Source organism: Rhinoderma darwinii, chromosome 5 (genome assembly GCF_050947455.1).
Source record: "Rhinoderma darwinii isolate aRhiDar2 chromosome 5, aRhiDar2.hap1, whole genome shotgun sequence".
Classification (NCBI taxonomy): domain Eukaryota; kingdom Metazoa; phylum Chordata; class Amphibia; order Anura; family Rhinodermatidae; genus Rhinoderma; species Rhinoderma darwinii.
Window position 1 is genome coordinate 88292988 of NC_134691.1, and position 27698 is coordinate 88320685.

At 40.6% G+C, this 27698-nt stretch overlaps 1 protein-coding gene across 6 annotated transcripts in view; it reads left to right on the plus strand.

The window, feature by feature from the left end:
* RB1CC1 (RB1 inducible coiled-coil 1) overlaps nt 1-27698 on the plus strand; it is a 130856-nt gene that overhangs the window by 67191 nt on the left and 35967 nt on the right. For all 6 annotated transcript variants that reach the window (XM_075826250.1, XM_075826249.1, XM_075826247.1 and 3 more), the window contains 9 exons: nt 3944-4128; nt 5956-6142; nt 7131-7212; nt 8440-8501; nt 9421-9524; nt 18290-18416; nt 18635-20550; nt 24046-24196; nt 24624-24732. In XM_075826250.1, the coding sequence (XP_075682365.1) occupies nt 3944-4128; nt 5956-6142; nt 7131-7212; nt 8440-8501; nt 9421-9524; nt 18290-18416; nt 18635-20550; nt 24046-24196; nt 24624-24732 (2923 nt within the window). The remainder of the gene's footprint in view (nt 1-3943; nt 4129-5955; nt 6143-7130; nt 7213-8439; nt 8502-9420; nt 9525-18289; nt 18417-18634; nt 20551-24045; nt 24197-24623; nt 24733-27698) is intronic.

A 27698-nucleotide genomic window follows, 5' to 3' on the forward strand; every position in this document is an offset into this window, starting at 1 on the left:
CTAACATGCTTTTGTCTTCATGGATATTATTGGGGATAAATATAATGAGCGACCTTGTTCGACAACTATCAGTATCTGAATTTATTTGATCGCTGTCTTCCCTTATGACAAGCCAGTGCCCGTCATCTTGACTGCTCGATAATACAAAAAAGGCTCCGTTGTCACAATGTAACAGATGCAGTCCCGGTAAACCCATCTGGCAGGGTCTTTTCTCAGGCTGGCGTAGCATTGGGTACACTTCAGCTATACTGATTTGGTCTGACATTGGAATAAATGTTAACAATCTTGAAGTATTTAGTCTTATTTTAATAATTAGCCATAGGACCATGTGGTTTAATGTATAGAATAACCATTGTTGATTCCCATTTGCTGGTATTTTCTTCTTCGAGGAGCGGGCTGTGCGTTATCTGCATTGTTGTGTAACATTGGATGCCAGTTTGCAATCTCTGTAAAATTGCTTAGAAAATAGGGCACGAACTTGGACCTCCTTCCATCTGTTTGGCCTTGGCAGATGAGTTAAAATAGTTGATTCTGATGTGAAATCCCACTGCTAGGCTAAGGTTACAGATAGTGCTGTGCTGACCCTAATGCTAATCCGTTTCCTGACCACTAGTATACTTTTCTTTGCGAATTCTGTAGCTTGTTTTTTTACTCTATAGAACGTGCAGATATTTGTTTTACTTGCTTATCTGCTGATCTGTATTTACGGGACCGTCGTGTTGCCTTCAGGCAACAGAATCATCTATTTTGTAGGCTGGAGTAATAATCACATTTCTTTTTAACTCTATCAAGAAGGCATGCGCTGGCATACATTTTTTTTTTTGTTTTGCTTATTTACTATATAGGAAAGCTGCTTACTGTGCGGTATACGTTTTTTATTTTACCTTGTGGCCAAAGGCCGGGGTATGCCACAGTGCATGCCACTGCTTGGTTATACAGTGGCATAAGTCTGAGGTATATGTCAGAGATGGGTCAAAATACACTGTGATCAGACCAGTACCTTCGCGGTGTCACTAATTCTGAGTTCATTACCAGCTGACAATATTTGAGAATTTAGTGTTTGTGAACTAAGCCTTCAAGTGCATGCAAAAGTTAAGCGACTTTGCAAATATTACCCTGCAAAATGTTTCTGACCGACTATCAGAAACCGACTACATTAAGGTGACATGAGTGCCCAACATCCTGTAGTGGGACCTGTTCTCAGAGCGCATATGCAAGAGAACACCAGAATTGGCAGGTCCACCATTGGCGCCCTGTTCTCTTTACAGATGAGAGCAGGTTCACGCTGAGCACATCACAGACGTGGAAGAGTCTGGAGACGCCGTGGTGAACGTTACGCTGCCTGCAACATCATCCAACATGACTGATTTGGCGATGGGTCTGTGGAGGCATACATATCCTTGGAGGGTCGCACAAACCTCCACGTTCTAGCCAACAGAACTCTTACTGCTGTTTGGTACCAGTAGGGCTGGCGATTTTGCCAAAAAATAGAATTAGATTTTTTTCAACACTATAGACTATTTTCTATTTGAATCTTGATTTTTGTTAAATAAACTGAAAAAAAACCATACTAAGATAGGGTATATATGGTACATTTGTAGTAAAAAATGTACAGTATATTTGATGTGGTGCATATATGAGAAGCAGGAGAACAGTGAGACCTGAGGCAAAATAGACACAAGGTCCCATTCACATCACTTTTTCCCTACGGTTAGAGTGTAAGCCTGGAAAAATCCAGACATACACGCTTAAGGCCCTTTCACACTGGGCAATGATCTGGCAGACAAGCGTTCATAGACCGTTTCCGATAATTGCCCAGTGTAAACAGGGCAGCGATCGTTCATCTGCTGATCATATAGTTTTCAAAAACGTTATTATCATTGTCGGCAGCACATCACCCTGTGTAAACCGTGAGACACGCTGCCGACATGATGATAATGTATGAGGGCGAGCGATCGGAGTAACGAGCGATCATCCTCATATATAGCTCCTTGTGACGGGAGCAAACGAGCGCTCGTTGCATCGGCCAAAATTGGCCAGTGTAATAGGCCCTTTAACGTGTCCTTATGTTACAATTAGCCTGTCTATAGGGTGGCTATAGCTTCTTAATCCTTGAAATGCAGCCGGAACTGAATGGGTTAAAAAGCTGCCCGGGAGAGCGGGACTCTGTATGAAACAAACAATCTCTGGCCTCACAGTATTACACACAGTTAGCAAACCCCAGTCCTCACTCCTGCTCCTGTTCATTGTTGGCATTCATTAAAGTAGATGCGCTGTGCAGCGTGTCTGCTTGCTAATAAAGCTTTTATTTTTTTCTCCTGCGAGTCCTGTAACGATTTCACGATTCTGGGCAAATCCACAACCGTGCCAACTTGAAATGGCGAATTAATCTAATTAATTTGATTAATCGCCCAGCCCTAGGTACCAGCATGAAATTCTCATGGTCATTGTCAGAGCTTACGCTGGTGCAGTGGGCCCTGAGTTCCTCCTGTTGCAGGGCAATGCCCGGCCTCATGTGGCCCGAGTGTGTAGGCAGTTCATGAATGATGAAGGCATTGATGCCATTGACTGGCCCTCACGTTCCCCAGACCTGAATCCAATTAAGAACCTCTGGAACATTATGAATCAGTGCATTCGACGCTGCCAAGTAGCAATAGTGACTGTCCATGAGCTCACTGCCCTGATCCAAATCTGGGAGGAGATCCCCTAGGACACCATCCGCAATTTTATCAGGGTCATGCTCAAATGTTGATGGGAGTGCATACAGACAAGGGGGGCCCATACACACTACTGAGTCACATTATGAGTTGCTCTGATGAAATTCATGCAAATTGGGTCTGCCTGTGATTTAAATTTTTTGCCTTGATTTTCTGGGTGATTTAGCATCTAGCCCTCAATTGGTTGATGATTTTGGTTTCCATTGACCGTTGATACATTTTGTTTAAAGAGGCTCTGTCACCAGATTTTGCAACCCCTATCTGCTGTTGCAGCAGATAGGCGCTGCAATGTAGATTACAGTAACGTTTTTATTTTAAAAAAACGAGCATTTTTGGCCAAGTTATGACCATTTTTGTAGTTATGCAAATGAGGCTTGCAAAAGTCCAAGTGGGTGTGTTTAAAAGTAAAAGTCCAAGTGGGTGTGTATTATGTGCGTACATCGGGGCGTTTTTAATACTTTCACTAGCTGGGCGCTCTGATGAGAAGTAACATCCTCTTCTCTTCAGAACGCCCAGCTTGTGACAGTGCAGATCTGTGACGTCACTCACAGGTCCTGCATCGTGACGGCCACATCGGCACCAGAGGCTACAGTTGATTCTGCAGCAGCAACAGCGTTTGCAGGTAAGTCGATCTTACCTGCAAACGCTGATGCTGCTGCAGAATCAACTGTAGCCTCTGCTGCCGATGTGGCCGTCACGATGCAGGACCTGTGAGTGACGTCACAGATCTGCACTGTCAGAAGCTGGGCGTTCTGAAGAGAAGAGGATGTTACTTCTCTTCACAGCGCCCAGCTAGTGAAAGTATTAAAAACGCCCCGATGTACGCACATAATACACGCCCACTTGGACTTTTACTTTTAAACACACCCACTTGGACTTTTGCAAGGCTCATTTGCATAATTACAAAAATGGTCATAACTTGGCCAAAAATGCTCGTTTTTTAAAAATAAAAACGTTACTGTAATCTACATTGCAGCGCCTATCTGCTGCAATAGCAGATAGGGGTTGCAAAATCTGGTGACAGAGCCTCTTTAAAGCAATTTATATGAGTAAAGATGTTCAACTTAAATCTTTCATTCATCGAGATCTAATGTGGGATTTAAATGTTCCCTTCATTTTTCTGAGTAGTGTATATCATTCCTTTCTATATTATTTCAAAATAAAAGCTAGTAAAGTGTTTTATATTCAGTAGTGATCTAATGAATGTTTTTTGCTTTGCCTTTTAGGGATTTTTAGCCAATCAGAAGCGGGCTGAAAACTTGAAGGACCCCTCTGTGTTACCCGATTTGTGTTTGAGCCATGCAAATCAACTAATGATCATGTTAACAAACCACAGAAAGCTGTTGGATATCAAACAGAAATGTACCACTGCCAAACAGGAGCTTGCCAATAACTTACAAGTTCGATTAAAGTAAGTTTGCATTTCTTAGAAATATAGAAGCGATTTATATTGTTTGGATCTGTGCGTATTTGGTTGGCAATAAGAATGTCGATACCTTTTCAATTTTATCCCTTTAATGACCGGGCCTAAAAAGGTGACACTTTTTTTTTTTTTTTCTATTTATTTATTTTCTTTGTTACTTTTTTTAAAAATCCCATTAAGGGATAACTTTATTTATAACGTTATTTTTTACTTGTAATGTATTAGCATACTCTTGTATGTTAATACATTACACTGTGTCACTTTGACACAGGCTGCTGTTAGAGCAGCACATAGTGTGCCCGAACAGCAGGCTTACTGAACAGACAGCCCTGGGTTCCTTAGTAGGTCCCCAGGGCTGACTGCAGAGGGATTCCTCGGTGTTTGATCACATCACCGCGTTTCCGATGACTAGATCAAAGCGGGGAACTCCCATTGATCTTGCCGCGGTCATTGACCGCGGTGATCAAAGGATTAAACAGCTGGGGTCTGAATGTTGTCCGACCCCAGCTGTATTTAGCAAGCTGCTCTGAGAACGGGAGCTGTAAGTTACCGTTCCTGCTTAGAGGATGTGCGCTCATCAGCCTCTTCTACAGCGTTTCCAAAAGACGTCGCTGTAGTCTAAGGACATGCACCGCCTGCCGTCAAAAGACGGTGGCTGGTCGTTAAGGAGTTGGTTCAGGCTTTCCACACTATCCTTTTGTGGATTTTCAGGCTCTGAACTTGGACTGCATTTACTGCAGCTCTAAATAGCCCAGTGAGCACACCTGTACTAATTTGGGCTAGACTAAATCCACTACTGGAGTGGGAAGGGAATGCAAATCTCTCTACCAATACTACCGGCCAATCCATAAAAATCCAGGCCCAGAAAACCATCTTAAAGGAGCACTTTTTTTGGTTTTTAATTCCCCCCGCCATTTGTACATTGGTGTTTCAGTGGAGTGCTGTGTGCAGAAATACTTACCGATCCTTGCATCACATAGTTTTCGGCGCCGCCCACATGATCACAATCTGACCTGGTCTGGAATCACTGTGCTTTTGAGAAATCCGGAACTCAGGCTCTCAATGCATTCCTATGGGAGCCTCGTTATCTGTATAATTATCTAGTTATCTGTATGGTTTCCTGTTCTATAAATAAATTAATAGAAAAAATAAAAAGTGGACAACCCTTTCACAATGCTCATAACTGAGCACCAATTGTAACCAAATCTAGAACAACCCTCGATATAATGGTACGTGTAACTCAAATATATAGAACCTATTGAGGACAAAACACGACCTTGTATAAACGATAAAAATATATATTTTATTGAATAATCAAGCTAAAATATACAAACATGTACAGGTAGATAAAAATGCAACCTTCACAATGAAACAGAGAAAGAAAAGATGCAGTGGGCATCACAAAATTAGAGACTGCGTCAAGGTCCTATACAGAATCAATACGTAATTAAATATCATTTAATCCAATGTTTATAACGTAGAGTTATAGAAAGAGGGAGGTACCAGGATATGAAACAAATCACAATAGCAATATAAGTAAATTGATGTCATCAGACATGGGGATAAGTAACCACACATGAAACCCAATAAATGAAAAGGTTTAGAAGTATCTTGATAGGAACAATACCTGCAAAGTGCAGCTGGGCTGGAACACAGGGAAACAAAGAGAGGACCAGTTACGCACCACAGACACGCGTTTCGCCGTAGCTTCGTCAGGGAAAGCCAAGTCAGGAAAACCAAATGTGTTATTAAATTTATTTTAAGCCCCTTGCAATCTTGTTTTCTGTTTATTGTTGTTTTTTTATTTTATTTTAGGTGGTGCTGCTTCGTAATGCTGCATGCTGATCAAGATGGGGAGAAACTTCAGGCTTTATTCCGACTCTTAACTGAGTTACTTGAAAGGATTAAAATAGTGGAGGCTCTTAGTACAGTTCCTCAAATGTATTGCTTAGCAGTGGTTGAAGTTGTAAGAAGAAAAATGTTCACAAAACACTACAGAGAGGTAAATCACTATAATTTTTGTGTGTGTATTACTGTAAATGCGGAGTGGATACACAAGCTGAAAAGAGATTTTAGGATTGTTACCATTTGCTTGAGGTAATCCAAGTGCTTTGTTAATCTTTAAGGCTCTGTTTGGGGTATATGCCCGCTGTATGCCTCGTACGTATAGTCTCGATATATGCAATTGAACTTCATGCAGTTGCATACATTGCCCATTGACTCCTATGGTAGAAAAGCAGTATACCATGCAGTAAATGTTTTTTTGTTTTTGGGATCTTTTTGTTTTGAAAATAATTTTGAATCGTTTGCCATTACATTTTAAAAATTACTATATAGATGTTCATTCAGCATTAGATCATTTGTATGGTTAAGCTAGAAGGTCTGATTCACACCTGGCATTCTAAAATGGGTTTGCTGGTGTAAATTTTAGGACCTTTTGCAGGATAGTCAAGTTTTATCACAGTAAACTTCATAGACCATTTTTATGGAGCTCACTTACTTTGCAGGGATGGATTGGCATGCTAAATTAGCAAAAAAGTTTTTCCTGAACAGTTTAGCAAAGTAGGAAGTCTGCGGGGGTGAATCTTCAGCCAATGGCTGCAGAGCAGGAAGTGATGTCATAGAAGAGGGATTCCTTTTGACAGCCCAGTAACCTGAAACCATTTTGTTATTTCCTGTGGTGTTAAGGATCTACAGTGAATATTGCATATCAAAAATTTAGATTTGAAAACCAGGGTATATTATTGAACAGCCCATGTATGTTAAGTGACCCTTGTCGGTCCCTTCTACTAATTATGAAAATTTGCTCAGAGTTTTACTTTAAAGAGTAAGTGCACATTCTGTCTCGACGGAACAGGCTGCTTTAAGTGGGTGCTCTTTACAATACTATAATTTATACAATACATGTCATGTTTCATGTGTCCCTTGTGCTCTTTGGATTAAATAATTTTCAGTTTGAGTTATTAACTTTAGTAATTCTGCTGTTACAGTGGGCAAATGCCTTAGTAAAAGATGGAAAATCTCTTTACGAAAACGAGAAGGCAAAAAGGGAAACTTTTGGGAAAATCTTTAGTAAGTATTGTATTATATTTGTCTCTTGATTTGTAAGGCATCGGAGTCATTAATATGCCATTTAGAGCAGAATGTGATGATAAAATAGCAACATAATTCTACTGTGCATTATATTCAGATCTTTCTCCAGCATTAACTCTTCCTGAAGAGTTTCTTTACATGTTTAGGACAGTGTCCTAATAGGAATGCAGGCAGATAAAAAAAGTTAATACATATACAAATTATTTTAACCTGACTGCTCCACGTTTCCTTTCTTCCTGCCTGCTTACATATCAATGTTCTTCTTGTAGTTATTAATATGGTGCTTGGTTATCAGTCATCCAAGTATAGGACATTCTGGAATTATTCCTGCTATCTTTGAACCCCAGGAATCACCAGAAATCTTTCCTTGTAGCGCCACTGCAGGAAAAGTAATACATTACACCGTGCCAGTTAAAATGAATAAGGCTCTCTGTTTAATGAAGGAACGTCCTTTTGAGAGAGAGACCGACTTATTTTTTGGACCGATTACTTGATGGAGATCTCAAATGAGGGACCTTCTTATTTGAACTCGAAATGTCTTTATAGATTTCTCTAAATTGGGCATACCCTTTTAGTATCCAATTGATATATGCAATAAAACCCCTTTAATATTATACTCCAATGAATTAGTGTGTGGTACATGTTAAGAAGGTAAATATTAAAATTAAGATTAAGAAGATCACTATAAAAACATAACAAGAATATTTTTATTCAAAGCATGTTTCCAGCTATTTACTTAAAACTTCTTATTGAGTTGTGCCATGGCGTGCACCATCACTAGTATTAAGTTTTTGTTGTCATGTAGACACCAAGATGTTAGTAGCTGATCCTTAAAGTCTTGTAAGTTGCAAGTAGGGGCCTCCATTGATCGGACTTGTTTTTACAGCACATCTGATTCATGAGGTCAGGTCAACACCTTGAATTTTTTGTCATATTCCTCAAACTATTCCTAAACAATTTTTGCAGTGTGACAGAGCATTGCCATGAAGGGGTGTAATTGGTGTGCAACAATGTTTAGGCAGGTGGTATGCGTCAAAGTAACATCCACGTGAATGCCAGGACCCAAGGTTTCCCAATTATTAAATGTAATAAAATAACTGAGGGGCGTAAAATGTATATTGGATACATTTGTTATCTTTTACATTGTATTTTAATCTTGGTGTTTCACTCTGTATGTGGTCACTAATGCCAATTTTATTTAAACAGGGAAATCATATTTACGAAATCGGCTGTTTAGAGGACTTGACTCTTGGCCTTCATCTTTCTGTGTATGTATAACTTAATTACTACATCAATCTTTCTTTTGTTTGGTATCTGTTACTTTTATGACTTGGAGAACCAAAAAGTGCTGTTTTTTTTTTTCTTTTTCATCACGTTCACTATCAATATTTTCAATGCAAAATGCTTCGTTAAATGTTGGTGGCCTTCAATCCTGTATTCCAGTGTTTTTTTTAAATGGAAAACAGAGAAACATTTCCGATGATGCCGCCATTGTCTTCAGTAGGATTTCTATATTGGCCAAATGCCATCAGTTGGCTTCAGTTATCCCTTGTTCCTTCGGGTTTCTTTTGCCTTCGGTGGGCTGGATAGAGTAGAGTTCTATTCTATTCTACCCAGTAATAATACAGAAACATGACATATACCATTGCAGTCAATGGGATATGCTACACTTCAATTTCTGTCTGTGTCAATTTAAGGACCCCCACCAATCAAAACTTTTGACTTATCACCATGACATGTCAAAAGTTTTTGTAAATTTTAGTTACCCTTTAAGGGTGATGTTCACTGGGAAAAAGTATACAAAATATCTCTCCTCCAGAAGGAAGAAAACACGCTCTCTAGTTCCAAATATAGGTGACTACCCTGTAAGTCAATGCTTCTCATCAGTATAGAGTAACTTTCTGGTTGGCTTAATGAATTGCAATTGACGCAGCTCTTGAAAAGGACTGATTCTCCTTTCAGAAATTTAGCTGGTGGGAAGCCTTAACGATAATATTCCCTGGTAAAAAAACAAATCCATTGTGTGTGTGTGTGTGTGTGTGTGTGTGTGTGTGTGTGTGTGTGTGTGTGTGTGTGTGTGTGTGTGTGTGTGTGCATTTCAAAAATGTACTTTTATTCAATTTGTAGAATTGTATTTGTTTTCATTATTGTTTTCATAAGTAAAAAAATTTTACATTTGCAATTTAGACACGAAAGCCAAGAAGGTTTGATAGTGAGCTTCCGGATATCTCTTTAAACGACCTGCAGTTTTTACAGTCGCTCTGTCCTCCAGAAGTACAACTTTTCCTCAGGTATTGACTCAAATGTGTTTTTAAGCCACAAAAACTTTTCATGTTAAATATTTCCTGATTTAGGTAATGCATGCAGATGGAGTCAGGTGTGAATGAAAAATTAGTTTTTTACTTACACAAAATTGAACCAGATTTAGGCAATAAATTCTTATGTCAAATGTGACGATGATGGATCAGTGTAAAAATAATTATCTTTTTGAAGTTAATCTGAAGAATGCTGTTTAAAAGTATACCTATTCATATAGAAAATCACTATTAGTCCTTAGGTAGCTGTAGATTTATCGCCAGTACAGACAAAAATTGCTTAGAACCTCTTGGTTTTTTATACTTTTTACATCTGCATGCGTTTCATAAATGCATATTTTCTCTCCATGCCTTTTGGGTCAGTGGGCTTTTTCTGGTGTGATGCTAGATCCCGGTGTTCTGCTCCCCTATCAGCATCGTGTCTCAAAGAGAAAAAAAGAAAAGCTGCAGATTTGATCCCTCCTCCATGGCTACTATTTACAGTATTTACATCAAATTTTTTGGGACTGATCAGGTTTTTTTTTTTAACATTTACAGAGCCTGCAGCCAGGGAAAGAGGATCTACATGCTGCTGGAAAACGAGGAAGAATTCACTTTCCTCTAAGGCCTCATTTGCGCAACAAGTTTTCACGTGGATTTGAAATCCACGGCGCAGAACTTATTTTTTTTTTTATTGACTGGGGTCATGTTCAGATCTGCAGAAGATGAAAAAGCAAATCCACTGCAGAAATCCGACTGAATAACCCGTCATCTAAACATAACCTAATAAGATATATTGGTTTACATGTACTACAGAATACTGCAAGAATTATAGTGATAGGTACACTTAAAAGGGGTTGGCCAGGGAAAAAATATTTTCTAAAAAGTGTCGCCCAGCATTGGTTTGCCTTTCCTAAAACCCCCTACTCACCTTCTAACCAGATTCTGTTTGATCTCAATCGTCACGGCAGCTCTTTCTGTTTGATTACATCCCTTGATTCTCTTCCTGTCTTGTAACCCACCATACCCATGATCCCTTGCTGCATCTGAGGAGATAGCTTACACCACCATCTTCCTCCACAGCATATCAGCTATTTGCATACTGCCACGCCCCACTACTTTCACAGGTTATTCCCTGCTCTAATTACAGTCACCCAGCTCCCTGCATAGTTACATAGAGGGGGATGGGGGTTATAAACAGGGATGATTGGGGTTATATAGAGGGATGATTGGGGTTATATAGAGGGATGATTGGGGTTATATAGAGGGATGATTGGGGTTATATAGAGGGATGATTGGGGTTATATAGAGGGATGATGGGGATTATACACAGGGATGATGGGGATTATACACAGGGATGATGGGGATTATACACAGGGATGATGGGGATTATACACAGGGATGATGGGGATTATACACAGGGATGATGGGGATTATACACCGGGATGATGGGGATTATACACCGGGATGATGGGGATTATACACCGGGATGATGGGGATTATACACCGGGATGATGGGGATTATACACCGGGATGATGGGGATTATACACCGGGATGATGGGGATTATACACAGGGATGATGGGGATTATACACAGGGATGATGGGGATTATACACAGGGATGATGGAGGTTATACACAGGGATGAAGGCAGTTATATATAGGGATGAGGGCGGTCATACTCAGAGAAGATGGGGTTATATACAGGGATGAAGACCGTTATATACAGGGAAGATGGGATTATACACAGGGATGATGGATTATACACAGGGACGATGGGGATTATACACAGGGACGATGGGGATTATACACAGGGATGATGGGGATTATACACAGGGATGATGGGGATTATACACAGGGATGATGGGGATTATACACAGGGATGATGGGGGTTGTACACAGGGATGAAGCCGGTTATACACAGGGATGATGGATATTATACACAGGGATGATGGGGGTTGTACACAGGGATGAAGCCAGTTATACATAGGGATGATGGGGATAATACATAGAAAATATTTGGTTATATACAGGGATGATGGGGGTTATACACAGGGATGAAGACGGTTATATACAGGGATGATGGGGATTGTACACAGGGATGATGGGGTTGTACACAGGGATGGAGGCGGATATACAAAAGGATGTTGAGGGTAATACACAGGGATGTTGAGGGTAATACACAGGGATGATATATCTCAATCATCCCTGTAGACAACCTGTATATAACCCCCATCATCACTGTGTATTATGCCATCATTTCTGTGTATTACCCTATCATCCCTCTGTATTACCCCACCCCATCATTTTTGTGTATAACCCCCATCATCCCTGTATATAACCCCCATCATCCCTGTGTATTACCCCCAACATCCTATACAGGGATGATGGGGGTTATATACAGGGAGGATGGGGTTATACGCAGGGATGAAGGCGGTTATACGCAGGGATGAAGGCGGTTATACGCAGGGATGAAGGCGATTATACGCAGGGATGAAGGCGGTTATACGCAGGGATGAAGGCGGTTATATTCAGGGGCAATACACAGGGATGATGGGGCAATACACAGGGATGATGGGGGTTATACACAGGGATGATGGGGTAATACACAGGGATGATGGCCCCATCATCCCTGTATATAGCCCCATCATCCCTGTATATAACCCCATGATCCCTGTATTTATATAACCCCCATCATCCATTTATTTATGTAACCCAGCATGGGCGATGAGAGAAGAGGAGGGGGTGTGCATGAGGAGAGATGCGGCGGCCAGACAGTGGGGGAACTCCAAGAGAGAAGAAGGAGGGGCATGTACTTTGAGAGACGACGCTCCGTGTCTTTGCTCAGTCAGCACTTCCAGCTGAGAAGAGGCACGTCGCGTCATCAACTACGTTTACAGCAGGGGTCTCAAACTCGGCCAGGTAAGTGGGCCACACAAAAAATGTGAACTTAACGAGCCGCATACCTTTCAAATTTGATACAATACAAAATTATTGTTAATCAATTTAGTTATTTGAACTGCTATAACAATACTACATTATTATAACATTATAACCTCAACATTTGTCTCACAGGAACAATCAGTATTAGGGCTAGGTCACCAACAGTGTGAATTTTAACCTCCCCAATGTTGGAATAGAAACTCCACCATACATTTAAAACAATTAGAGAAAAAAGGAGTCATGTACTATTTAAATATGAAATGCCAAAAGGCATGAAAAAATATAAACTTTATTGGACAATACAAAGTAAAATAGGTTAAAATAAGAACTACAATCAGACAGTTGCACAGTTGTATATCAGTTGCACATAGGACATAGGAGCACATAGATATCAAAAAGAAACCTCTAAAAGAGGGCTACATAGCCATATCTCAGGTAGCAATCAAATGGCAGCATTCCATGTGAAACAGGGTATAGGCAAGTTTACATCATATGAAAGGTAACCAAGGCAGAGTGTGTGCCGTGTTAATCACTGTGGAGGACGAGGTCGGTTATGATGCTGCTATGCACTGTGACAATACTCGCGCCAAAGAGCGCCAATACATACACACAGCGTCTCTAAGCCAAAAAAAGGCGCGACACAAAAGTTCCCAGAGTATAGCTATAATATAGGTTTAATTGTTATGAAAAAATAAAGTGACTAACCCATATTGCTCCAAAGGTCCAGTAACTCCAAGGTGCGGAGAAACCCCAACGCGCATTTCGCGTGGACGGCTTTTTCAAGGGGTAATCTTTTTTATATCTATGTGCTCCTATGTCATATGTGCAACTGATATACAGTTGTCTGATTTGTAGTTCTTATTTTAACCTATTTTACTTTGTATTGTCCAATAAAGTTTATATTTTTTCATGCCTTTTGGTATTTCATATTTAAACAGTACATGACTCCTTTTTTCTCTAATTGTTTCAAATTACTATAACATTGCTATAATAATAATACTACAATACTATAATATCACTAAATGACTATAACAATACTACATTACTATAACTTTACTACATTACTATAACTATACTACATTACTATAATAATACGTCATTACTATAGTACTAGGTTACTATAACAATATTACATTACTATAATACTACGTTACTATAATAATACCGCTAGGTTTAAACTTAAAGGAAATTTGCGAGTTTACTCCACGTGCTTTTTTTAACAATCCAGTTTTCCAGTTTAAGTGTCGCTAAATGCAGTCTGGCTTCTCAGTTGGCAGCATTTGGCAGACACAAGAATGTCAAGATTGGGCAGCCCCTTTTTAGATACTGCCACAGTGTCCCCGGTAGATACTGCCACAGTGTCCTCTGTAGATACTGCCACAGTGTCCTCTGTAGATACTGCCACAGTGTCCTCTGTAGATACTGCCACAGTGTCCTCTGTAGATACTGCCACAGTGTCCTCTGTAGATACTGCCACAGTGTCCTCTGTAGATACTGCCACAGTGTCCTCTGTAGATACTGCCACAGTGTCCTCTGTAGATACTGCCACAGTGTCCTCTGTAGATACTGCCACAGTGTCCTCTGTAGATACTGCCACAGTGTCCTCTGTAGATACTGCCACAGTGTCCTCTGTAGATACTGCCACAGTGTCCTCTGTAGATACTGCCACAGTGTCCTCGGTAGATACTGCCACAGTGTCCTCGGTAGATACTGCCACAGTGTCCTCTGAAGGTACTGCCACAGTGTCCTCGGTAGGTACTGCCACAGTGTCCTCGGTAGGTACTGCCACAGTGTCCTCGGTAGGTACTGCCACCGTGTCCTCGGTAGGTACTGCCACCGTGTCCTCGGTAGATACTGCCACCGTGCCCTCTGTAGATAATGCCACACCCCCCTATAGATAATGCTAGACCCCCCAAAATAATGCCACAGTGCCTTCTGTAGATACTGCCACCCACCCACCTGTAAATACTGCCACACACCCACCTGTAGATAATGCCACAGTGCCCTCTGTAGTAGGGATGTCACGATACCAGAATTTGGACTTCGATACCGATACTTCGTTTAGTATTGCGATTTCGATACCAATTTCGATACTTTTGCCAACAGTAATAAAAAAAAAAAAATCTTCCGTTTTCTGATGTGAGGCGCGACGTGTGATGAATTTTGAACGCGCCTCACATTAATAGTAATTAATCCCATCATGTTTCTCAGTGATAATGGGTTAATGTGCGAGGTACATGATGGGGTTAATTACTATTAATGTGAGGAACATGGAGGGTAAATTCATCGCACCTCGCGCCTCACAATAATAAGTGAATGAAAGCCGTGTTTATTTCATTTTTTTACAGCGTACACATCATAAAGGATGCAAAAAAATTGTTGTGCGCGCCATTACTGAATGTGTGAATATTTTATGTATTGAGACTTATTTTAATGTTTATTGTAAAAAAGGTGAATGTGTCTTTTTTTTACATTTAACAATACTTTGTTTTTACTTTATTTTTAAACTTTAATGTACTGACATATATCAGATATATCCCAGTACATTAGCCTGTAGACAGATAGCACACAGGCAGTTGTTAGGACATACTTGGGTATGTCCTAACAACAAGAAATATGGTAAGACAGCCCTGGTGTCCGTCAATAGACCCTGGGCTGTCTGCCCATATATGGTATGGCCCTCGATCGCGTCACAGGAATTCCCTGTGACGCGATCCAGGGGCATCCCCCCTTCTCATTTTCTCCTGAATGCTGCAGTCAGCTGTGATCGCAGCATTCAGGGGAATAACGGCGGAGATGAGAGGTTTCTCTGATCTCCGCCGTTATAGAGCGGGGCTGTGTAATACAGCCATTGCCCCGCTCCTGACAGGAAGTGCGCGCGCGGTCAGCATGAGGAGAAGCGGCCGGCGCTGCACTAATGAGCGGCGGTTCAGGCACGGAGGACAGAACATGGGTGTGTTTTGCAGAGCGCCCGCCATGTTCTGTCTCCAGTGCCGCCGCTCATAAGTACAGCGCTGGCCACATCGCATCATCCTGACCGTGCGCACATGTTATCAGGACTCAGGAGCGGGGCTGTGGCTGAATTACACAGCCGCAGCCGCGCTCCCATACATTCATGTATTACTATACTGAGCTGTGCGGCTGCGCAGCGAAGTATCGAAATACAGGAAATAGCGGTATCGAACCGTTTAGGGATGCAAAGTATCGAAACAGTATCGAAGTTTCGATGCACCGTGCATCCCTACTCTGTAGATAATGCCACACCCCCAAGGTAATGCCACAGTGCCCTCTGTAGATAATGCCACCCCCTATATAATGCCAGTGTCCTCTGTAGATAATGCCACACACACCCCTTGTAGATAGTGCCACACTCCTTCCAGTAGATAGCTCCATTGGGGCTCCCTCTAGCGTTGCCGAAGCTTTGGCCGGGGATTCATCTGCTGGAGTAGCCCCATAGACAGTGACGTCGGGATCCTTCTGGACCGGAATGTGATGTCGGGCAACCCCAGAGCCGGTATCCAGAGCAGAGCTCTAGTATGGGCTCTGCTTCGGAACACTGGGGAAGCCCCTGACATCACTGTCCATATATGGACAGTGATGTCAGGGGCTTGTCCAAACCTGGAGTCCCGGAGCAGAGCCGCTTTTAGCATTCTGTCTGGGATTCCAGCTCTGCTCCTGGCATCGCTGTCCACATATGGACAGTGATGTCAGGGGCAACCCCAGAGCTGGAGTCCTGGCCAGAGCGTTCGTAGCGCTCTGCTCTGGGACGCTCTGGGGAAGCCCCTGACATCACTGTCCATATATGGACAGTGATGTCAGAGGCTTCCCCAGATTCCCAGAGCAGAGCCTATACTAGCGCTCTGCCTGAAACTCCGGCACTGCTCAAGCCCCTGACATCACTGTCCTCCTATCTCGTCGTCCACACCCCTTCGTCTTATCTTTCAGAGTTCCCTCACTGCTAGGCCGCCGCATCTCTCCTCGTAATCTCGCCCTCCTCTTCTCTCATCGTCCACGCTGCAGCCAGGCAGTGAGGAAACTCTGAGAGAGAAGAAAGAGGGGGCGTGAACGACGAGATAGGAGGGCGTGTTCTTTGAAAGACGACGCTCCGTGTCTTTGCTCAGCCAGTACTTCCAGCTGAGAAGAGGCACGGCACGTCATCTACTTTGTTTACAAGCAGTGAGACCAGAGGCGGAGCTCTGAAGAGCTCATGAAACATCCGCCTGGCCCACTGCCTGTAAACTTAGTTGATGAAGCACAATGCCTCTTTTCAGCCAGAAGTGCTGGTTGAGTAAAGACACAGAACATCACAGGAAATGAAAAGTTTAAACTGGATGTGGTCACGTGACTGCTAATTAGAAGTAAGTAGCCGTTCCAAAAATAAAAAGACATTATATTAGAAAGTTAATTGTACCTGTCACCTTAGGTTAAAATAGAATTAAAAAGTATTCCTGGCCATACCCCTTTAAATCAATAATTTTGGCTCCATATATATCATTATAATTTAACAAGATGCTAATTGGCTAATTCTCTTTTACTTTGCTGTCTTTGGCGTTTATGGTTTTCCATTTAATTCCACACATTTTCAATCTATTTATTTATTTTTTTTATATTATCACTTGCATCACTAGTCAGTATTTATAGATGGAATTGAATATTTATTTGTTTCCCCCTCCAAATTCCTACTTTTGATGCTGGTCTGTTTCTCCTACCTTCCTGACCCTAACAAGTTAACTACTGTTCAAACGTGCTTTGGAAAACTTAACAGGAATTAGGTATTCTAAAAAAAAAATCTCAAAATGTATACTTCATGTTGCTTTTTGAAAAACTTAAGAGTACATTTTTTATGTTCCCATTCCTATTGACATTTCATATTGCTGCAATGGTGAGTCATAAGAGCAAGCAGGTGGTGACCTGGATGAAAATAAATCGTATTCAATTATGGTTGCATTCAAAAGCAGCACATATGATGTCTGACATTTGAAATATTGCGCAAAACAAGATGAATCCCATTTTACTTTAGAGGTTGGATAAAGATTTATCGTTTGCATGATTGTACATCTCTATTTCAACTTTAATAGTTTCATCAAGTGAAAGCCCTTGGGGATCATTGCAGTTGTCTGTTAGTTATAAAGCAGGAAAGTGGTATTTAAAGAGGATCCACATGGAGACAATGTTTTTGTATATTAGGGCATCTTTTTGATGCCGTAATATTGTTAAAATAATGGGTGCTATTTCTTGTAAGAGGTAGCGGAGTGGCCCTGTGGGGTATAAGTCCCTTATAGGAGTTCTGGGTCCATACAATGGGTGCAGTAGTACCCACCAACTTTTAGTTTTATTAGGACAACTAATAGAGATGCATATATATATATATATATGTATATACTAAAAGATATATATACATATATATGTATGTGTGTGTGTATATATATATATATATATATATGTATATATAATAATTTTATTTTATTTTTTGATACTTTGATATAGAATTGTATATAATTTATTGATTTTCTGTATATTCAATTGTAAATTGTACACCTGTTCCCAATTTATGTTATTTTAGAGGACAAAGAGAGAGATTAAAAACTGCTATACAATGCATAATAAAAAAAGACAAGATTTTCTGTGTTCAGACCTCTCCGCGCCAATTTCAAAAATAAATCCTCCCATCTCCTGAGAAGTCATTGTAGGTGGCTTTATTTCTAAAAACTTCCGGTGGGCACCTCTGCTCTGCATGTTGTAATGAATGTTTTCTCTCTCTTCCAAGAAAAAACACAATTGTATTCAACATTTTACGTTTTTGGTCTTTTTTCGCTTTAGGGTTCCCTTACTTTGTGATTTTGAGCCTCTACACCAGCATGTACGTGCTCTACATAACTTGGTAAAAGCTGCGCAAAGTTTGGATGAAATGTCACAGACTATTACAGATCTGTTAAATGAACAAAAGGTATATTGAATTTAAAAATATTGGGCTAATTGGCAAAAGAAAAAAAGTTTTCCTCCAATTTTATTTTCATAATTTGTGGGTTATGTGAAACATTGGCTGAATAATTGTGATTACAATTTATATAACACCGCAATCCCTTTCTTTTTATAACTAAAATAATAATAGGATCTTGTCAAAAACTTTCAACTTATCTGATATTCTTGATTTTAAATTTTTAGGCTTCTAATGGTCAGCTGTCCCCCCATTCTGTAAGGACATCAAGGATTGAAAATGCAGTCGAAGCTACAACTACTACCTCATCCAAGTCTCCTCCGTCACTCAGTCTTCACAGTCCCATTTGTCCTTCTGTTGCCATTCCAGGACCTTTAGAAGAATTGTCTCCTGACAGCATTGACGCCCATACATTTGACTTTGAAACAATTCCCCATCCAAGTATGGACCAGGCTATTAAACAGGGTTCTTTGGACTTGGACTCATTAGCAGATAGTCCAGAATCTGATTTTATGTCTGCAGTCAATGAGTTTGTTATAGAAGAGAATCCTGTCTCTCCAAATATTAGCGATACACAGAGTCCAGAAATGATGGTGGAGTCTCTATATTCCTCTGTTATAAATGCAATCGACAACAGACGTATGCAGGATACAAAAAGTAAAGCAAGAGATGACCGTGTTGAAAATGCTTCTTTAAAAGCTTGTCTGGAGAAATGTAAATTTGTGGCCCAAGAATCACAAGTTAACCTGAGAAATTTGAAAGAAGAGCTTTGCCGTTTGAGGATACATGTACGAAGAGAACAGAGTGAATTTGCAATTGCTATTAAAATGGTTTCTGCTGAGATTCTAAATATGATTGAACGCACCAAGATTTCTCTTGAAACTGCCTTAAAAGTGAAGCATTTAGAGGATCTGCAACTTTTAGAAAAATCCTATGAGAAACGACTCCACGTATCAAAGCATGATCATGAAGTGAATGAGGAAACCATTGCCAAGTTAAAACTTGACATTTCAGGCCTAAAAGATAATATGCAGAGTAAAGATAATGAATTTGCTGCAATCAGAGGGGAGAATGAAACCTTTCTTTGTTTACAGAGTGAAAAGGATGAGAAAGTTATTCGCCTTGAAAGTGCCATGAGGGAGCAGACGTGTGAAATTCAGAAGCTGAAACAGTCCCGGGAAGCAGCGCTCGAGGATTTTAAGAAACTTCATGCCGAAAACGAAGAAAAACTTCAGCTACTTAAGGAGGATTTTCAGATTTTAGAGCAAACACATATAAAAGAGTTAGAGGAAAGTTTAAAACTCCGGCATGCTCAAGAACTTGAAAATGTAATAACAGAACATAAGTGTGGTCTAGAAAAGCTAAAGAATGATAATAAACTCAAGATTGACCAATTTCAGGAATCTTCAGCAGCTACTGCTCAGGAGAAGAAAGCTCAGTTGCAAGAACTAAACTGTAGACTTTCAGAACTCTCTGACGTTCGATGTAAATTGGAAGTTGAGTTGGCATTTAAGGAGGGAGAAATAGACGAAATGAAGTTAATCCTGGAGGAAAGTAAAGTTCAACAACACGATGACTTACAATGTCAACTCGATGAGAAGACAGAAGCCCTAAGGGAGGAGATTGGCACCCTTAATGGCCAGATACAAATCCAGAAAGAAGAACATGAGCTAGGACTTGTCCAACTCAAAACACTATTGACAAGTGAAAAAAATCACTGTATTTCGGAGCTTCTAGATAGGCATGAAGCAGAAACCACTTCATTGCAAAGAGACATTAGCCATTTAACGTCTGTCCATCACCGAGCTCTAGAAACCGAGAGTGGGCTTCAGGAAGAGATAAGTGTCCTACGTAGTCGACTGGACAATGGTTTGAAAGACCTTGAAAAGCAAACTGAAGAGCATGAGCGGTCTTTAAAGGAGCAGAAGGAAATTTATGAATCATCCATTCGGAAACTTGAGGAAGAGCGAGATCAAATTTTGACCACTCAAAACCTAGAAAGAGAATCACTTGCACAGAAGTTTACATCTGATAAAGAGGAATGTGCATATCTTACGCTTGAAGACTTTGACATACACAGACAAACTGTTGAAATAGAACTTTTAGAAAAAATTCATCTCCTTGAGCAGGAGTTAGGCAAGAGGTAGGAAGAGATTTTCATTTCCTTACGCTTGGTGCAAAAAAATTTTTTAACAAAAAATCACTATTTAAAACTTTACCAACAAGTTGCAAATCCTTTGAATCTCTAGGATGAAAATTGTGCTGTAAAAATGTCATCATATTTTATTTTTTTCATTTGACCACAAATGTCTGGACCTGATATGTGATGAATTGTCTGGTTTGAGGAACAAAGCTGTGGAATACTGCCTCAAAAATGTGTTTACAGATGGTACTAGAGCAGACTTTTACAAATGATGTGAGACTTGACCATTTAGCTGTCACTTGTCTAGTTTATGCATTCAGCTATTTCTTTCTGAAGCTGTACCAGATTTTTGCCAGCACTTGACAAGTAACAGGTTTTCCCTTGAATTAATGTAAGAATAATTTGTAAAGGAGACAAAACATTTAGAATGGCATTGAGGAGCCAACTTAGCGCACCACCCACTTAGTTTTAAAGGTATATTCCCATCTAAGACATTTAGGACATATCCGGGGGATATGACATAAATGTCTGATGGATGCAGAACCCTGCTCTGGGACCCGCACCTACCTCAAGAATGGAATCACCCGCATTTAGGCAGAGAATTAATGGAGAGGTGTCCGCGGCTCGCTGCATTAATACCTATGAGAGTTAAAGAAACAGCTGAGCTCCGAGGATCTGTGCATGGCCACATCTCCATTGAATCTTTGACTGGGTGCTGAAATCGCCTTATCAGGTGGGACTGCGGTATGTGACCCCAGTTCCCGAGATTGGTGCAGGTCCCAGAGATGGGACCCGCATCTATCAGACCTTTATGGCATATTCTGTGGATGTGCCATAAATGTCTTAGATGGGAATACCCTTTAAGTTATTTTCTTATTTCAACACCCTCGTCTTTAGTTTCATCCCCTCAAGTTATCCCCATTGGTTCCCTAAAGTTCTCATTTCTTTACATATTCGTATAAATCTTCCATCTTATGTAAATAATCTGTGAATCATCTTATATAAATGACCCATCCCCCACCTTCTTATGTTCATTAATAGTAAAGTAAAGCTTACGCATTAGTTATCAGCTGTTTTCTAATATGCTTATTTTACCAGAGTTGCTCCCTATTCAAGCAAAAAAGCAATTTGGTTAAATAAGGATAACCACAACAGGGAATTTTACCATCACTGGCTCCAAGGGAAAAGGCACAGATTGTTTGACTAGCCTCTACTATGGAATATACCACAAATGTCTGAAAGATGCGGGTCCCAGCTCTGGGTGCTGCACCTATCTCTAGAATGGTGGTCACTTACCCCCTCCCTGTTTGATGAGGCGGTCGCTGCATCCAGGCAAAGAATCAAGTGAGAGGTGGCTATGCACACAGCCTCGGAGCTCAGCTGTCTCTGCCTGCGATCAATTCAAATTTCTTCCATTTGTTAAAGGGGTATTTTGGTTTAAGCTAATAAAGTGAATTCACTGTATAATAAACAGTGATGCAACTTTGCAATATAATTTGTGTATCAATTCCCATTGGTTTTCAAGATCTCTGATTGCTGTCATTCAATGGGAACCTTATTTGTTTACTTTCAGAGCAGGAAAATCTGCCCTGGTCATGTGATGATCCCACGGGTGCACAGTCCATTATAAAACTGTACCCATGTGATCATCACATGACCAGGACAGACTTTCATCTTCTAGAAGTAGACAATGAAGGATTTAATTAAGTGAAAGCAAGCGGAGATCTTGAAAACTATGAGGAATTATTATACAAAATATTTTAAGATCATTCAATCCACTAATATATATACACCATATATACCACATCTTATTGTGTCCGTTTAAAGGGGTTATCCAACTTGTTCTTTTGAAAAAAAAAAAAATCTTGATTTTTAAGACATTTTATTACAGGCGGTTTTAATTTTTTTTAAAAGTTGGATAACCTCTTTAAAGCTCTAGGAATAATTTGCGATGACTTTAAAAGCCTGGTTCCACTTGGTGACCTATTTGCACTCTTAGTTATTGTACTGGAATAAAAAATGATCACCTGTCCACAGGATAGGTGATAATTGTTTGATTGCTGGGGCTCCCACCGATCGCAAGAACGGGCGTCCTGAACCCTCTGTTACTCTTGATTGCTCGACCGAGGTGAGGAGGACACTGAATGGAGCGGCGGTCCAACATGCACGCTGCTGCTCCATTCAAAGTCATGGGAATGACGGAAACAGCCCAGTACAGTGCATGCTCGATCACCGCTCCTTTCAAGATCCTCCTCCGCCTTTAATGACTACCTCTAGTAGATTTTGTGATGGGACATACATAAATGGCTCATGGAAATATTGGTTATACAAGACATGATACCAATGAAAACATTCTGTCCTTTTCCGACGTTGATCAGTAGAAGTTGTAGGTAATCTAATGCTTTCTGGATTTGATTAATACAAATTGAAAACTAGAAGAAGCGCAGTTTATCCTGCATCTCTGTTGAAAATGTGAAGGGTGTTGATCTTACAACTGTATAAAACAGCATTTACATTACCGTTTTCTTCTAAATTGTTCCGCCATTTAAACTCTTCGGGCCGATCTGACATTGGACATGGAGAGGCGCAGGGTGCATGTATTGTATATGTGTAAGCACTGTTAGCAATGTTTTGTAGGGAAAAGTGATTTCCAGATAATTTATTTGGCCTAGAAATCATTCTTTTTAGGAGGTAAATAAGTCTTATATCCTTTATATGTTAGGTGTAAAATGTTTATATAAAGAAAAATGTAGGTTAGTTATATACAACTCCCTTGAGCATTTCATGTGTTCTTAAGTTAGTGCTATGACATTCACAGTGGACTTATTACGTTATTTTTTATCAACCGGTAAGACAATGTTGTACAACTTAGGCTGCATTCAGACAAGCGTCGGGAACCTCAGACGTGAAAAACAGATTTTTTTCACGTCCGAGGTACATCTGTGCCGGACACGTTGTCACGGATACCCAATAGACTAGACTCTATGGAGGGATGCATGACACGCAATAAAATAGGACATTTTTTCACGGACCCTTCACACGCTTCGTTGAAACAACGGTCATGTGCATGGCCCCATTGAAATACGCCATCACACGGTTGTGATACATGCTCGTCTGAATGAGCCCTTACTCATATGTACTCCTTGACTGCTGTGACCCACCCTGCAGTGTTGTGTTTAATAATTATTGGTGACTTCTTGTTCAGGGCTCTGCTGTCTATCAAGTCCCCACCCCCCCCTCACCCCACATGTGATCTCCTGGTCTTCTCCCGTGAATGCACATAAGGCAGAAAATGCGCAATGCAGTGTTTTTCAGCAGACTCCACGCTGCTATTTAGTGTAGCCTATAATCTGTGAAAGCCTCCCAAACTGCAGACTGACGTAAAAGTAAAGAGTAGAAACGAACAATATTGTTATGACTTTGTAAAACAAAAAAGAAACAAACAATCTTGCACTTTTTATTGCTTTTTATCAATCCTTTCTTTTCTGTTTAAAGTTCTTCTGGGCTTGCACATAGTTTGATTTGTGAGCTTCAAGAAAAGCTTCAGCAGGAGAAACAGCTGATCTCCGAGCAACTTGACCAGCAGGAAAGGAGAAAATCCGAAGAACTGCAAAACCTCAGGATCTCCCTTATAGCAGAACAACAGGTCTGTTCCAGCTGACTTTTTTCAGCTTTATTATAAGATATTTTTTAACCTATACAATCCATTATAACAGATTATTATTTTATTTTTATATGCGCCCAATATAAAAGTTTCCAGTTTAAAGTAATGCTTAAGTTTGCAGTCAAGTTTAAGAGCTTTTTTTTCCCGAAGATAAAAACAAAAAAAAGTGATCGAGATATCATTCATGACCTTCGTAAACGTGCCATGATAGTAAGATTTGTAGTGTGTTCTGTTGCTTCTGTTTTCCTTCATTCCTATATTTTATATATATATATATATATATATATATATATATATATATATATATATATATATGTTTGTGTTTATATACAACAAGAACAATCAGTACCTACATCGAATACTCTACGAATATTTACTTTTATTACTGGATTTTCTCTGTTTTCCATAGACGAACTTTAACACCGTTTTAACAAGAGAGAGACTTAAGAAAGAAAATATAATTAATGAGCTGAATGAGAAGCTGAAGAGTGTTACACAGCAGCAGGAAAGAGATAAAGGTAAGTGGTGCTGGAAAACACCATCTAAACTAAAACAGTCCGAACTTGCAGGTGCTGCTTCTCTATCCTTTATATTTCCTTACTCATTTGGTTGAGATTTTGAGCTGAACTTCTGTAATGTACTGTAGATTTTTTCTATATTAAGATTTCTATAATGAGTGTTTTGTGCGTGTAGTTTGCATGTTTTCCTTGTGTTCTCGTTTTCTCCCTTGATCCAAAAGCAGTCTCGGAGATTTCTTGGCTTCTCACAATAAACTATTGTTGTTCTATGCATGTGGTAGGGGACTATGTGATTGGGGTTGAGACCATATTCCACATGCATTGGTGTAAATATATGAATCATTTCGGTTAGTGTAGCCTGTATTAATGATAGTCTTTTGTATCTGCTTCCTGTGACACCGTAGACCATAAGTGGGTAAACTTTTTCAATATGGGATCTACTTTTTGTGTAGCCGGAGTTGGGTGATCTACCAGGTTACCAGGGACAGGCACATGTGCATTGAGAACACTTGCGCAATAGTTTTTTTGGCCAGATGTCCCAGTGGCCCTCTAAGGCTATGTTCACACGCAGTGACCAAAAACGTCTGAAAATACGGAGCGGTTTTTACGGACGTTTTTGGAGTTTTTTTTCTATAGAGTCAATGAATAACTGCTCCAAAAACGTCCCAAGAAGTGATATGCACTTCCTTTTCACGGCCGTTTTTTTATGTGGCAGTTTTTCAAAACGGCCGTGTAAAAATAGTTATGTCGGAACAGAACGCCATTTTTCCCACTGCTTCTGATTTTTCGGCTGTTTTTCGCCCGTAAATAAGCCGTGTGCACATACCCTAAGGCTGGATTCACACTAGCGTGGCGTTTTTGCGCACGCAAAAACCACTTAACAGCTCTGTGTGGCAGCAGCATATGATGTGCGGCTGCGTGCTTTTCGCGCAGCCGCCATCATTATGACACTCCATTTGGATGTTTGTAAACACAAAAGCACGTGGTGCTTTTCTGTTTACATTCATCCTTTTGACAGCTGTTGCACGAATCACGCAGTTCGCACGGAAGTTCTTCCGTGCGGCATGCGTGGTTTTCACGCACCCATTGACTTCAATAGGTGCGTGATTCGCGCAAAACGCCGAAAGAACGGACATGTCGTGACTTTTTTTCATTGGACTCACGCTGAGTAAAAATCACGCACATGTCCGCACGGCCCCATAGACTAATATAGGTCCGTGCGACGCGCGTGAGAATCACGCTCGTTGCACGAACGTAATTCCCGTTCGTCTGAATAAAGCCTAATAGTGATAGCAGCCTGAGTTAGTTATTTTATTGCACTTTCATGCATGGCTGTGTTGCTCCTTCCCTCTGCCCTGCTCTGAACTAGAGTGTACATATATTCGCTGTCAAGGAGTGAGTGAAACCCATGCCAGCTAATAGCACTAGTCGGGCCTTATGAGTCCCTTTATGATTCACCAATCAGCATTTCACTTGAAAAGGTCTTGTAAGGATTTATAGGAAGCTGAATTATTGCTACTTTCCATTATGCTTAACCCCTTAATGACCGCCGATAAGCCTTTTCACGGCGGTCATTAATGGGCTTTATTCTACAGCGCCGCTATTCCACGGCGCTGCATTAGAATAAAGTAAACAGAGCAGGGAGCCGTCAAATCTCCCTGCTCTCGGCTGCCAGAGGCAGCTGAGGGCTGGGAGCGTCCCTGCTCTGCCGGGTGAGATCGATATTAGTATCGATCTCACCCGTTTAACCCCTCAGATGCGGTGCTCAATAGCGAGCACCGCATCTGAGTGGTTTTGGAGAGAGGGAGGGAGCTCCCTCTCATCCCACTGACACCCGGCGATAAGATCACTGAGTGTCTGTGTCTCCGATGGCAGCCGGGGGCCTAATAAAGGCCCCCAGGTCTGCCTGTAATGAATGCCTGCTAGGTCATTAAACGGACAGGCAATAATACACTGCAATACAAAAGTATTGCAGTGTATTATAATGAGGACCTTATCTATCCCAAATCACATAAAATTAAAAAAATACATACTCACTGCTTCTTTTCTCCCCATCGGGTTCCCTCCGGCTCACTATTCATGCCATGGCTCATTCAAGGCACTGACGCCGGGCAGCATCAGTCCCCTGCGACGCAGCACTGTTGATGTTGAGTTTTTTGCCGCATAGGTACTGACATTGCCCGGAGGGGACCTGGTGGGGAGAAGATAAATGGTGAGGGGAATATAAATATATGTATATATTTTTTTTAAGTGTCCGAGAGGTAAGGGACATTGGGCAAGGTGCGTGGCCCGGCATGGGCCTCTACTTTGCTACGTTCCACAGGGTGAAATCTGTGCCTAGTTTTCTGCCATAATTAAAGTAAATTATAATAATTTAGTTCTGTCTGAGGCCGCTCCTCCTTTGGCTAAGCCCCACCCTGATTCTAACTAGTTTTGGAAAGTGGCGAGAAAACTAAAAAGGCACAAACTATGGCGTGCGCAAAAATCTGTGACTTTTTTTTACCCCAGAAAAATGGCATACATTTTTACCATATATTTCCTCTAATGTACATACATTCCCTCCGTATTACAGCTTCAAACTTTTAACAATAAACAAGTACAACGTAGTCATTGTCTGACCTTAAGAAAGCAGCAGTAATTCCATTATGGAGTGCGTCATACTATGAATATGATTGTCACATTTCTGGAAACTGCATCACAGTCCTAAAATAGATGATGGAACTCAATGGAAGATATTCACATTGACTGTAGACTAAGGCTGTTAATGCTGTTTCCTGCTTCAGCTGGTCACTGGATGATATCCGCATAGATGACAAGAAATATGGAGTAGTCAGACCGAGGTGATATATAAATGTGACGATTATAATCTTTCATTAATAAATTGGAAAAGAGCATGAAATGTGCTAGTAATATTCCGTACAATACTCAAGTCAAGATAATGGAACAGATACTGTATACTCTGAACA